Below are 15,119 nucleotides of genomic sequence, written 5' to 3' on the forward strand. Positions count from 1 at the left end.
GTTTTAAGTTTAAAAAAAAGCTGTTTACTTCATGGCTTTACGCGACAAGCGGTAACAACACCTTTCATCATGATATTTTACAAGTAGAAAGCCAACCCCCTATTTATTATTTTTGTCCGAGGCTATTTTGTTTTAAATGACAGTTACATTGTTTTTTTGGGCCCAAAACGACAGAAACAGCTATTTTTTGTCATTTTTTGTTAAAAAATTGCCACAGTTAAAAAATTTCGACTTATATGCAAAATAGCTTCGGACAATTGTGATAAAAAAGTGATAATACGTAAACATGGATTACTCTAAAGATGAATTATGTTGTTTTCAGCTGCGCGTAAAGCCGTTTAAGTTATACTCCGTGAATAAAATGCATAACAACGCGGGTTTACAGGGGAAACATACAAATGACCGCCGGTAACCCCGAATTCGAACACGCGTTCTATTCGAATGACGTCATATCGAACATGGTGGAACATGATTCGGGTTCGAAACATGTTTGTGGCAATCGTGCAGACAAACGTCCGAAGTCGAACATGAATATCAGCCTAGGCCGCCTTAACCCAACCGAGTTTGCCGGCAAACTGTAAACTGGATGGCTAAACTCCCTCGGCGTGTTGTGTCTCTATTTGGCCAATTTCTACTATTTCCAGCCGCGCCCTCAAGCCTGGTAGAAGTTACAGTATTACGTGAGTACTGGTTTGAAGGGTTACTAAGAAGAGACAAGAAATGGTTAAAAAAAAAAACTGGATTGGGGTCAAGATGGGGAGAGCTGGTTGGGTGGCGTGAGTGTGCTGACGATGTGTGACTCAATTAATTGGTAAACTTTGTGATTTGAATTGGACTGATATACATGTATAATGGGCCCTTTCTAACGGAGAAGCGTTGTAATTATTTATTAGCGGTTACTTGGGGTAAAGAGTCGCGTCACTTCTCGTTTTTAATTGGGGTATAACTAAATCAAAAAAAGTGAAAACTAGACAAGAGAGAAAGGAGTTTTTTTAACTATTTTCTTTTTTTTAACCTTTCGGCGTGACTGAGACATAGACAAAGGAAGGGGGATAGAAAAAGGATGTGCCGAGCTACCCACGGCAGGTTACTGTCCAAGTGCTCCCACCAACCCACTCCTGCCAACTTGACACATCAAAATGAAATAATGACATAAAAGACAGACATTTCACAACAAAAGACTGATTCATTCGACCAGTCTTTTCTTTGGTTTTCATACATATGGTGAATGTAACCCACCCCCAAACACACAGCGGTATACCGCGGTGCCTTGTACATGTGGTCCCGTCAAAAATTGTTACTAAATGTCTCCTTACTTCTTCCAGGTAAACAGCGATGGCACGGCCAAGAGCCAACCTCCTCTTGGTCACTTTCTCCGCTAGTTCCTCCTCACGGTTGAAGTCACAGTAGCGAACCTCGGAGATGTCCTGAGTTGTGTTTCCCACGGTCTTTGTCGTCTTCTGGACATAATATCTCCGTCCTGTTCCGTTTTCAACCTTCAGGGAACTACAGTAACATAACGTTGTGTTATAGACTCTGTCAGGTCTGTAACTGTAATACATTTTATACTTGATTGTATATTTTATGCCTTAAAGCCTATAAAGACAGACTAAGATCTGAACCCATCTGACACCTACCTACCTAATGAAAATCTCGAAAACCTTGATTTAACTATGTTTATTGATTTGTATGATTTGTTTATATGATTCATCATTCTTATTTTCAATTATTACTACTATCTTGTACCATTTCCTAAGTTACTTGGAATTTGACCTTTGGCCCTCCAAAGACCACTGACCGACTGTTGTGTTTAATTTATGTTAATTTAATTTATGTTAAATTATCTTTTCTGTATTCTTGTTTGCATTATATTCTTGTTTATTTATTATGGGCTCTCTTGGAAATCAGCCCCTCGGGGCTGAAGAGACTACCCATACATGTATGTTGTTAAGATAAATAAATAAATGATGTCGAACCTGAAATTATTTTGTTATTATTTATTCTTTAATTCAGGCCCCTGGCCCATATCACATCAAGAACAGATGGACAAAAGATGGAGGTGTGGTAACAAATACAATAACTAATACCACGATAGTCAATCCAGACCTAACAAGAATAAACTACTTAAAAACTAGGTTAATATAATGCCTCCAGAATGTGCTGAGGTTGTAACCGTCAGAGTGAGTTAGCGTAGCGATGATCGTGTATTGTCACTCTGAAGCAGTTATGCATGAAATGCTATTTCGAACAATCTATTTAGACAAACTGTGTAAAGGTAGAACAAAGAAAGACATTCAGTCACCTCATGTCTACCAGTAATGACCACATAATAGAAACACTTAAAATAATTCATCTCCAGTTGCTTTAAAAAGAGGTAAGAAACATTAAACAACTAGATTAGATCATGTAGAGCGCATCCTCTAGTAGTCTCCAAGACTTTTATGTTCTTCTTTATGCTCCTATCCTATGCATTATGTTACATGTATTATATACAAGTAATAGCATACTCTTATGTACTCTGCTTCTCCTATTGGGTCAGTTAGTCCTCACTACTTGTGAGAAATTGGGCTGGTCTCAATCATGATGTTTCTGACTCAGGGAGAAGAGCTGATGTTACAGTTCTACTCGGTAACCCGTAACCCAGGTGTTAGCACCATTCACCTTGAAGTGGCCTAACGGTCGTGTTACGTGGCGACCACTAAGCAAAAGTAAATAAACTAGAGAAGTAACACTTGCAAAGCAAATGCATAATGTTTACCTTCGGACATGGTCTGCCCTGTTAATTTTTACTCAAACACATTCACATACATGTACTACTAGTATATGGTGACAGGAGCAGAGCAGAGCAGACCATGAAATTGCAACATTATGTAATCCAACACCAGTCACCATGATGACAGACGTCAACAAAGCAATGTCATTGACCAGGTCAAAGGTTAGTATTTTGAACTGGAGGAGGGAGAAACTGAGTAAAAACAATATGTTTTCCTTCGGTAAACATAATGAATATATACCTCTTTCCCAAACAGCCGAAGTCCACGGCACCTTGTGGGAACAGCGAGTCGAAGTTGATGTCCAGGACTGACGTGATCGGCTTCATGATGAAGGAGAAGGCCTTTGGGTAGTCCTTGATTGACTCCAGCCATGTTTTGAGCTCCGTGGACAGTGAGGAGGTGTACATCTCTGTGATGGCTGCTGCGATCCGCTGATCACCGCCCTGAACCACCATCATCTCGTTACTGAACTCAAACGAATGCCTAGGAGGTAATAAAACACCGATGTCAAGAGTAATGTTAATACTTTCGATCTGACACAAGAAAATCCTTCTCTTAGTTTTTTTTTTATTGTAGGCCGGTAAAACATGTGTGTCTGTCCTGGAGAATTCTAACGGGTTACGGTAACATTTGCCAAAAATCCGCGATCGGTCAGGTGTTTCTGAGAAAAACATACATATCTAGTGTCGTTTGTTACTACATCTCTGTTGTTATCCAGAGATTTCAAACTTTTAGAAAGTAGATATATTTGCTTTTAATTAATATTAAGTCATAGAATGCATTTTTACTCATACGATTGTCTGGCGTAAATAACTCAGTTATTACAAGGTGGTATACACTTCATATATTCCAGGGACAACTAAATCAACTGGAACCCAATCTCCGCCCATTCACACATGGGAATGGATACGTACGAAGTCCCATAAACCAGAGGCACATAAAACAATACTTCCGTCTAGGAAATTAAACGTTTTTTTTAATTAGTTGCTAATTTTTACCTCCGGGGGAGGAGACATCCTTCCGCGGAAGGGTTTTGTGAGAGATTTAGATTTTCATGTTCGCAGATGTTTCTCGCCTTTGCTTGGAATGATTTTTTGGGACTCGGTGTATGTTTTGCTATTGGGCTGTAGATGATGCACGTTCTTTTGTTTTTATTGTATATGTGTTTTCAGGCGTGAAAATGGTGCCTTTTGGTGGCCCCAGAACACCCCTTTGAGCGTGAAAATGGTCGCGACCGTTGACCTTTGGCGTGTTTAAGCTATTTTCGGTCTGGTCCACGTATATGACCCCTTGCAAAGAGGGGTGTCCGGTCTCGATAAGTTTTTGTTCAAACCCCTAGTCCTGCGGCGCACAACAATTTTTAACACATCTAACACATAAAAGTCAACACCATCAACTATACATAAATTACATATAAAAATATACAATAAAAAGCCCGGAGGTATAAAATCTCAGATTTTACTTGTCTATTATGCGGTTTGTACTTACAAATTCTCGGCCTGGCTCTGTGTGGCTGTTCCCTCTGAACCAGCGCTGGCCTCTCCCTCGGCTTGCTGGGACTCCTTCCTGGTCTCGTGCTCATGCCACCAGCTGCTGGACTTAGTCTGACTCGCCTCTGCAGAGAAGGTGCTGAAGGCTTTCTTCCACTCCGTCTGGGCTCTCTCCGAGAACGCCTGGATGGACAGGTCTGAGCTGGCCTCCTTGGTCTTGATGATCTTCAGTTGTCCTCCGAACTTGGCCGACCTAATGTAGTGTGTTCCGTAGCGTAGGATGAAGTTTTCTAGAATAAGCGTAAAAACAACATTTTATAACAAAAAAATTCTGTTAAAGAATTACATCATAGAATGAATAGTTATTTATACTGCTGTATAACGTAACATACTCCGCTATGACAATGACGTTTTATCGAGGCATACTGCATCAAAACCCTGCCAATTGTGATCAGTAGTGATCACTCTTGTGTCGTGCTTCAGCCAGAAAAACCCTTGCAGCTGCAAAGCAAACACACAGTCAAATGCCTCCACAGAGTGGTGACCAACACAAGGAAAGTTGACTTCGCTCTAGCCTTGGCGAGGACTGAGTGGACGGCAGTGACCGATGCTCCGTCTGTCGAGAGGAAGGTTTCAACCTTTTACTCCATCATCTCAGCCCTCATTGAAAGGCACTTTCCTGTCAGGGTGAAAACTGTGCCAAAAAACAACAGACCCTGGATGACCGACAGAGTCAAACGAGCAATCGTCCAGCGGCAAACAGAATTCCAGAGACATGGTAAATCCCCCACGTGGAGACGCCTTAGGAACAAGGTGAAAACTGTCATACGACAAGCAAAGAACTGGCATTATCGCAACTGTCGCAGGAGCCTTTCTTACATGCGTTGAAATATCCTGGTGTTTGGGGCAGGCTCTCGTCGGAGCTGTAGTAGTTTTCCTCCCGCCCAGCTAAACTGGCCGCTGGGTGGGAGTTTCGTGCATGTAGGATTTTTGCATGACAAAGCTTCTACGGGTGACAAGTTGAGTCTGGCGGCGGGGAGCTCCTGCAGCCCCGAAGAGAGCCCGCCCAATCCACGATAGACGGGACACACATGAGGCTAACATGGGGAGCCACTTACGGAACTGCTGGTCAGCCCCGATGGAGAAGTAGGACACCGGCAGCTTGAGGAAGTCCCGCAGGAAGGCCAGGTTCAGGTCGGCCGGTTCTACATCGTCCATGAAGATCTCGTACCTGAAATAAGATTACGTTTAAAATTTCCAGGATACATGGACACTATACTGTGCACTGGCAATAAGTCAACTGATAAACAATGAAAAAAATATGTTATCTACTACAAAAATTAAGTATTAAAGAATAGGTGTGTGTTCAACGCTGTATATGTTAGTTTACTCAAGAGCATTCAGCTATACGCATGAGCGGACCAACCAGTATTACACGAACCTATGTCTTTCGGTAACTCTGATTGGCTTGTGCCAAATAAGGCAAGCTCATTAATATTAATGACCAACAGTTTCATTGGTACCCGGTCTGTTTGTTTAATTTGGAGTAAAAAAATCACATTTTTAACCGATCGTCCAAAATCTCTTGGATCCGTGGATAAAGGGATCATGGCACCGAATATATTCCCAAAATACCCCGGATGTTGTAGGTGAAATCCCTTTAACCTCATTGAAAATACTTTAAACCTACCTTTTTTTCTCGCAAAATAAACTAATTTTCTGAGCGCGATCATCAAATTTGCAGTCCGCCATACTGAAATTTTGTAATCGATGCACTGATTGGCTACTGCGATCTCTTAAGTATGCATAACCAAGAGCCTCAAGAACCGACTTCTGAGCTGGAATTAGCAGAGTCGATTAGGACGGCTTAGAATATAGAAGAACTTTTATTATTTAACACAACAAAAGTGCAGTGACTTTCGTAAGGTTTTTAACTACATGTAGACAAACAAATACTCGGGTACAACAACATTGACCTACGTACAAGAAAAATGGATAAATCATCTTATACTACATGTACATGTTCTAAGGTCTAAACATTCTTTGATGAGTATTTGCACACAGTAAGGTTTATTACCTTCTAGAATGAAATTAAATCTATCTACAGTATGCAACAAATTCCGTTGAGGAAGCAGAAAGAAGCTAGAACAGCTTTGTTCGTATATCATCATATAGGTAGCCTGGGTTCCAGACCCATAGCACACTGGACACAAAGTATCTCAGTGAGCCTGGGTCTGGTAGGGTCAGATAGACCTGCCACTCTAACGCTCAGTATCTGAGCGTAAGGCCACATTGGTGGCACAGCAGGAAGAAATTTTACACCTCTGCTATGATTGGTTAAAAACTCCCAGCTGTATCTTTGAATGTTCACCAGCAGACGAGATAAAACTGTAAATAAGGTGTATTTTGTCCTGGTGTGTTAGAGGACTGTTACCTAAACAAACAGGAAAGCCTGGGTTGTACACTACTTCTACTGTTGAATTAAGTTCTGCTGTTATTTTGGAAAATAATTTCCAAATACATCTAGAAAATTGACTGGTTAATGATTAACTGTTGAGCCCAAGATTGTCTCCTGCTGACCAATGGTGGTGCCATGTAACAGGCTACCTGTGGTGTGAGGGGTCACCAATCACATCTTCTCCTCCCCATGGCTGAGAGCCTTTCCAAAGTCGCACGGCCAGACCCAGGCTCACTGAGATATTTTGTGTCCAGTGTGCTATGGGTCTGGAACCCAGGCTATCATATAGGGGAAAATCTATAATAACAATCTGAAAGGTCGACCCAAGCGTAAGAAAATGACTTCAGACTGTTACCTGAAGACGTTGATTTCCAACAGCGCCATGTACGTCTGTGTATTCTTGTCGGTCAGCCGGCCCTCGGCCTGGGACCCCGCTCCGAAGTTGGACGACTGGTCAGACCGGGCACTCTGGTCAGAAAACCCGCCTCCCGCCGAGCCGCCGAGCCCGAAGATCCCGCCTCCTGCCCCGTACCCGGCTGCCTTGTTCAGCTCCTGTTGGAACATGGCCTTGGCAGAAGTGACGGCAGATTTCTGCTCCAGATACTCCCTGTACCCCTCCATAGAGGCAAAGGTGTTGGACTCTACATCAGTGTCATAAACACCTTGAACTGTCATCGTGTCAGGAACCTCGTGATCTTCATACCTGGAAAATAAGAAGGAGTCAAAAATGTTTAAAGCATGACTAGAGTGAACAAGTTCCTAAATCTGTATTTTTTCCTTTACATTCCCTATTAACCCAATAAAAATTGCCTCTGTCACTAAAAGCGAATCTCCACCCAATCACTTCGGGACGGGGACACAAACAGCCATAAACAAACTTCACCCAAGACAATACTTTTGTTTTTTTGAAGTGTAAGTTCAGCTTATAATAGTAGATGAACCCCATAACCAACCCACGTAGAAAAATGTTGAAATACAAAATGAAATTATCATAAGAATGCAAATATCTGACGAAAGAGGTAGAATTGCACGATCTGACGAACAAGCAGTCATTCTGTCATTGGTTCAATGGTTTATTGTGATAGACAGATTGGTGGGTTGTAAATTGTTTGCCCAAATAGAATGGAGTTTTTAAAAAAAGGGAAGATTTTCCTCACGTTTGCAGGCCGTTGCAGGACCGTTGTACGATGCTTCTCTTCCTGGAATCTGCGGAGTATTCTCCTCTACCGTCGAACCCCACACCCAGGAACGTCGCGCCGTCTATCAGGTTCTACAAACAAACACATTTTGAAATGCAACTGTTCTATTGAATGACGATAAACCTTATCATTATTTGGTATGTTTCCTGTCCCGTATACGTAGCAACAGTTGCCAGAGAGTGGGAGCTGATTTTCACAGTTGATTATGAAAACAGATAGGTCTTGAAAACAGATGGGTATTTGCAAGAATATACAGGAAGTGGTGTAATAAAGGGTTAATGCCCCGACCCGAGGTGTATATCGTGAGATAATCCCTGGTCGGGTGCGATAACCACCTCGTTTCACTCGGTGGTTTATCTCACCATATACCCCGAGGATAAGGCCGGGCAGTAATTAACGTTATTATCATTTAGCCTATTTGACCCAAATTTCTTTATAAAATTCCTTCTTTGATCATGGTTCACATAATTTATATTCCTAATAAATCCATGCACGTATTTTGCGCGCACATAATATGGTACATAAATGATACATATTCTATAGACTTAAGTTTTGCAGATGGTGGAGGGGATTATATGATGTAGTCTTATCTGGTATGACAACACTTTTTACATTCTTGCACATGACAACTAAGGCCGTGTCTATGTAGAATCACCCAAACCGCGATTCGGGTAACTCACATTCCTCACATCTGGTCCACGTGCCACACACACCTGTGAAACCGTGTCCGAACACAATACGCATGAGCTACATTTATTGCTGTTTGATGATAACACGCAATGTGGCGTGTTATTAATGTTAGAGGTCAACGACCTGGTTGCTGATGCCCCCCTCCCAGCGTATCTCGGCGAATGCCGACGTGGTCCCGCCAGAGGCGGTGAAGCTCGCCCTAGAACGGACACATTATTTGACCATTACTGCTCTTTAAGTTACTGCCACGTAAAAGTTGGTATTGCATATAAAAAAAGAAATATCACCCCGTAATCCATGACCAGGCGAAGTTACATTGAAATCACATTGCGTTCAGACACAAATCGCGATGCGGGGAAACCGATTCGAAACCACCTCTAGAAGTGGCTTGGGATCGAGGCGCTTTCAATGTGATTTCGGAGCGTTCACATGGAGCCACTTGAAACCGGCTTCAGGGTAAACCACATGTAAACCGCCTTGGGTGATTCCACATAGACATGGCCTAACATTCTCACACCTGGCACGTGCTGTTAAAACGACGTGCACGGCAAACTCTTTGGCCGTTGCCACGAGACAAGATACATAGTACTTCCCAGTAAACCACCCAAAACAATACTTCTGTACACAACGCTATAAATTAGCCATCGATTTTATAGTATATTAGTATCTAAAAAGCCAGACATACAGGACAACTCTCCCTCGGGATCTTGGCCTCCCAACACGGGTCTCCATTGACGTAACCGGTCCCGAAACAACCGTTCATAAGAACGGGGCCCAGTCCGACCGGGTAGCTGTAGGCTGAAACTGCGGCTGTGGAACTGTCTTGCTCGTCATCCCTAAAATGTAAGCCGGGAATCAAACATTCTTAAACAACAGGACAGAGATTTCACGGAGCGATTGATGGAACTGTTGTTCAACGCAAAAAAAAAAGAATTAAATTAGAACTTTTGACGGAATGTCTTAAACTATCCTTTTAAACTATCTGGCTTGATCGCTCTGGGCACGTGGGGAAGTCTATATGGCCCCCCCCTCTCCACACACACCGTATTAATTCGTCAGGTTTAGAGAAGGCTGCTGGGAATGGACGGGGGCACAATATCGACTTCCAACAACCTTTGACCTATGCTTAACGTGTCATGTGTCCTGCGAAATCTGATGAAATTGCAGAAGAGGGCTGAGTAATGAGCAATTCAGTAAAAATTCCATCGAGGTTTTCTTTAGTTGAAAAACAGGTTGTTTCATAATGTACTGTTTCAATGAAGATGATTTTTCACACTGGGACAAATATCAGTGAGTGTGCTTTTAAATTGTTGAATTAAATTAAATTACACAACACATTTTAAACAGTTACAAAGTGCTACAAACCACACACACAAGTGAGCTCTCTAAACGCACCTAAAGTCATCTTAGAACGTAAAGCTCAGTTATACCGCACTTACGTTTCATCCGCATAGTGATATTTGTGGCTGATTTCATAGCCAGCGGGCACAAACGTGTTCCCCAGGTTGTCACCCCTGCTGATAGGGAGAACCCGGACATCAGCCTGAAAACAACACCAACGGTATTGTAAAAAAATACCAGATAAAACCTAGATGACAGTGAAAATTTATTGTTTATCCTCGCAGAAGGAAAACATGAATGAATGACTGGTTTATACATCGAAGCAGGTAAAGTGGCTAAATTGCATACTTTTAACATGTACATCAATAGATAAGGCTATTTACAAATTGACATTTCGTACAAATATTAATATTTACATCGTAATAATGTTCTAAATGAGGAGAAGTTACTATTAGTAGTTTAGTAGTTTTATCATGTATGGAATAGGACTGTTCTTGTATCTGTTTGTTCGTGCTCTGAATGTAGACAGAAGATGACATCTCGTTTTTTCCAGATTTCTTCTTTTTTCTCTAAACGCATAAGGTCAATGACCTGGACAAGACGGCTTCCGCCATGGTGACTGGTGCTGTAGCAGACATCTTGTAGTGTTGAATTACATTATGTAGCAAGTTGGGGCTGGTGCTTTGAAAAAAAAAACCTGCTTCATAATATTTCTACCAACACAACTGGACTTTCAAGATAAATATATGTATTTACTAGCCTCCTTCGCAGTCTTGTTGGGCGTGGGCGTAATTTTTTCTCTGAGCGACGCTAGTAATATGCCGCCGCGAGGGACGATTTGCTGCCGAGGGACTTTTGCCACGGAGAGAAGGTTTCCGCGCTCCAACAAGACTGCTTCCAATCGGCGAGTTAAAAGGGCTATCAAAAAACACTTAGGAGCGCTTGGCATGGATGTGTGAACTTCCCGCAATAAACGCCACCAGTGCAGGGTGGTGTTCACGCCCCGTTGATCGACGAGCCAAAACTTGTAACTTTCCAGCGGTCGCCGACCAACCCGTCGGTAGAACGCCAACCATTCCCGAAAACCGAGCCCTATTCACTTAACAAAATCCCGGAGACATACGAAAAACAACTTTGAACAAATCACTACCACAGGAACCCGCAAGCTAAACTGTGATATTGCTGGGGGACGTCGACAGATAAACAAAGTGCCGCCATGTTGTTTGGTGGCGGGTTGATCTCACTGACCATGGGAGGGTAACACACCGCTCCGCAGCAAGTTGCGTAATAGAAAGAAAGAATTGCACATTTCACCAGCAAAAATAGTACTGTAAATTGTCTTGGTTTGTTTGCATGGGACGCTTAAATATGCACAGCAATGCCTTTGTTGTAACATTACCAATGTTCTCTGTTGGAATCTTCGACTATAACGTAACGCAAGCTAATAAACCAACCGTTGACAAAGGCGAGCGCGTGTCATGCGTATCTATGAATTACCCTTGCGCGGACATGTGAATTGGACCTGCGCGAACATGTGAATTGGACCTGCACGAACATGTTAATAGCCTCTATGAAAGGCTGGCTTAATCCGAGGTCCTTTTAACTCGCCGATTGGAAGCAGTCTTGTTGGAGCGCGGAAACCGTCTCTCCGTGGCAAAAGTCCCTCGGCAGCAAATCGTCCCTCGCGGCGGCATATTACTAGCGTCGCTCAGAGAAAAAATTACGCCCACGCCCAACAAGACTGCGAAGGAGGCTATGTATTTACCTCTTCAACTGGTTGATTCAAGCCTGCAGCTAAGTTATTGGTTTGCCCCAGAACGTCCTTGTACTGCTCGTCGAAACTGTCCAGCTGCTTCCCGAAGTAGTCCTGGAGGGAGTTGACCACTTTCTCTTTGTGGTCCTCAACCACGCCTTCTGCTATCCTGTCGCCAAGCTGGTTCACTACCTTCTCGCCGACCTGGCTCGCTGCCGAGGCCAGGAAAGCTGGGGCCGCCCTTTTTACAATGACTTTGTTGATGTCGATCCCTTGAGCGTCCATGGGGACAGCGGTGTCAGCTGGTGTTTTCGCTTCACGTTTGGCGGCTGAAATATGGATGAAGATTTGATAAAGTTATAATCGTTAACTATAATCTAGACTGGGCTTTTTTTTGGATCTTTGGGACTGGGGAGGGGGGATCATTCGCCCCCCCCCCTCAGAACTCGTGAACGGTATATTGTATGGCCATGGTATTTTCAGAGTACGGTGTACTAGTACTACTTAATCGTATCAACAATTTCATATCATTATGACATAATATGACGTCATTCATGTGACGTATTGCCTAAAACCGTTTTTCTCATGAAATGTATTGGTATACACCACAAGTTTGACAACAAGTCTTTATGATAGACCAGTAAGGTCAACTTAATCATATGTTGCCCAAAGCAACACCAGTGACGTCATAAAATGACGTCATCCATATGTAAACTATCCGCCATCTTGGATCGTCAAAATTGAATTTTCAAAAATATATTTTTTTTAAGATAAAGCCTAAAAATACAATGCAAATAGTATCTAAATCTAAGGGCCTCCTCTCGTAGCCTATCTTGGGACTATTTTTAATGCTCCCTCAGGAAATGAATATCAGGCACATTTTCAAAAAAAGTTTTTTTTGTTTGTTTTACCGCCCAGAAATTTCAACTTACTGTATCATTTTATATGATATTTGTAATACATTTTACTTAAGTTTAACGTGGTTCTACAAATTGAGGTGCACAAATTAATATCTGTTTTCGTTTGCAAAAAGTCCGTCTATGACAGCAATTGAATGTGTGACAAAGTTCTTTATTCACAACTAAGACTTTTCCTTCGCACTGCCGGTAGGTGTCGCTGCTGCAGTGTTAACGTTGCGGTCTACTCTAGTCATGGGGGTACATCTAATAAAGTTGTACTTACCTCTTACATCCCTGAGAGCGTTGTTGAGCTCGGCGTCGTTGTCAGTAAGTATGCTGTCGACTAACCTGTCCAACAGACTGCGGCTGTGTTCGGATCTGCCTACTTGCGGCACTACGACAGCTGAGTTACAGAGAAGACATGTTGGATTAAGAAGGGATAACCGTATTTAACTTAGCTATACAGGCTTCTCACATACGCCATGTTGGATAACAGTCTGTTAAACAAGCCAGCATCATGTTGCTGTAATCAAGTTACCCGCCAACACCTGGTCCCCAGGCTTCATATGATAATTATCATGACGTCAATGAAAAGCCTCCATACACAACGGTCTAAACAGTACAACTCCTGCGACCTTTGCTTGGCGCTCTCTCCGCGCACCGACCAATTTCAGGTCTCAAGCGCAGTGAGAACGCTGTCAAAGTACTAGTAAATGGGGGCCTTATTTTTACACCCTTGATTTGAATATGATAAAGGCTGTACAGGATTGAATGCGAAACAACAAAACAAACAAAACGTCAAAGATTTCGTTCTATGTTTCCGTTAAGTGAGCTATGAATTTGTTGACTGCCCAAAAACGTTGCTGACATTTGGGTTTTTGTTCGTGCAGAGAGCGCAGAAAGGTCACCGGAGAGATTCCACTTTAGCACGTTTTTCGAAGAGTTCGGCGCTCTCTCCGCGCTCTGGTCAAATTCAAGTTGCAGAGAGAGCACGGCGAGGCTATTTTCCGTCTCGTAAACGGTCGTCTCCATTTGAAACGGTCGATGCCATTTCGCTGAATGGTCAATGCCATATCCGAGCGTCCAAAAACGACTAAAAAGTAATATATACTATACAGGCTTTTCACATGCGCCATGTTGGATTACAGTGAATGACTGTTAAACATGCCAACATGCTGCTACTTAATCAGTTTACCCGCCAACACCTGGTCGCCGGGATTCATATGGTAATTATCATGACGTCAATGAAAAGCCTCTATAAAAAGCAATATTCTAATTGCAAACATAAGGGAGGGTCATGTAGAACTGTAAATATTAGTGGAAAAAAAGCACAAGCTCGGATTCGAACCCGGATCCAAAAGTGTAGCTCCAAAACCCTAAACAATACCCTAACCTCTACGCCACGAAACATCACGGTACCGGTGTGGCGGCACCGTGCTGATACACTAAAAGTTAGCTATCCTGCGATATGACATCGACCCTTTCAAATGGCATCGACCGTTTACGAGATAGAAATTAGCCACGGTAAAAGCGCCACAGAGTGGAATGGGGTGTTAAGAGAACTGTTACGTGTACTTACCAGCAGAGGTAAAGTGATGAGACACCAACAACTGGAGAAACAGGAGAAGGTAGGCCATCTTCATGGCTGTCTTCTCTGGATTTCTCACCCTACCCTTGTGGAAGCTACAACTCACATGGGCGTTGGCCCGCCCTAATACACACCTGGCGTCACACCTGTGGTCACACCTGAGCGTCAGTATAAGGCCGTGTTTAAATGAAGTCACCCAAGGCGGTTTACATGTGGTCTACCCCGAAGCCGGTTTCAAGTGGCTCCATGTGAACGCTCCGAAATCACATTGGAAGCGCCTTGATCCCAAGCCACTTCTAGAGGTGGTTTCGAATCGGTTTTGAGTTGGATCTTTCACAGAATTCCTGTTTATATATGTTGTACGCATACAATCGACTACATTCCCACAACAGCTGTCTACATGCAAAAAAAATCCATCCAAATACTCGAGTTATGACGTTGGCCGACATGCGTACACACACCACAGCTGCTCCACTTGACCCAAACCGAAAACATATCTACCTATCTAGTCATATCTACCATTAGTTTCTGACATATAGACAGACGACTACTACATTGGCTGCGTGCCCCCCCCCCAAAAAAAAAAAAGTCCTATACAGATATTTGTCATATAGAATGTTTTAGGTGTTGTTGTTTAATTACTCCCCCTTGCGGAAAGGAACAACCAAACAACTTGTACCACCGACAGCTGCGTGCCCGACGTTACGCCATATACCTGGAGGCGCAGTATTTTGCAATAGGTCACTTTACCAAACTGTACTTTGACTATAGTACACTAATTGTTCTAAAGTGCCAGTTAATGCAATTTTAGCCACACAGTTGTTGTCTATAAGTCTCTAGACAGGACCCCGGAAGGCTGTAATTACAGTAAGGCCACAGTAAGAAAAAAATTATGGATGACATCTTCCGCAGACTCCAAATCTAATG

General features: G+C 42.8%; 1 protein-coding gene across 1 annotated transcript in view; it reads right to left on the reverse strand.

The window, feature by feature from the left end:
* The window catches only part of LOC109462550, a 33,815-nt gene extending 19,532 nt beyond the window's left edge, over positions 1 to 14,283 (reverse strand). Inside the window, exons 1-11 of the mRNA XM_019759106.1 lie at positions 14,184 to 14,283; positions 12,888 to 13,007; positions 11,718 to 12,034; positions 10,051 to 10,154; positions 9,297 to 9,447; positions 7,880 to 7,992; positions 7,078 to 7,425; positions 5,383 to 5,495; positions 4,263 to 4,554; positions 3,015 to 3,257; positions 1,317 to 1,506 (exon numbers count right to left, since the gene is read on the reverse strand). Of these exons, the coding sequence (XP_019614665.1) occupies positions 1,317 to 1,506; positions 3,015 to 3,257; positions 4,263 to 4,554; positions 5,383 to 5,495; positions 7,078 to 7,425; positions 7,880 to 7,992; positions 9,297 to 9,447; positions 10,051 to 10,154; positions 11,718 to 12,034; positions 12,888 to 13,007; positions 14,184 to 14,247 (2,055 nt within the window). The 5' untranslated portion in view covers positions 14,248 to 14,283. The remainder of the gene's footprint in view (positions 1 to 1,316; positions 1,507 to 3,014; positions 3,258 to 4,262; positions 4,555 to 5,382; positions 5,496 to 7,077; positions 7,426 to 7,879; positions 7,993 to 9,296; positions 9,448 to 10,050; positions 10,155 to 11,717; positions 12,035 to 12,887; positions 13,008 to 14,183) is intronic.
* Positions 14,284 to 15,119: the final 836 nt, after the last annotated feature.

Source organism: Branchiostoma belcheri, unplaced genomic scaffold, assembly GCF_001625305.1.
Source record: "Branchiostoma belcheri isolate BF01 breed outbred unplaced genomic scaffold, Haploidv18h27 scaffold118, whole genome shotgun sequence".
Classification (NCBI taxonomy): domain Eukaryota; kingdom Metazoa; phylum Chordata; class Leptocardii; order Amphioxiformes; family Branchiostomatidae; genus Branchiostoma; species Branchiostoma belcheri.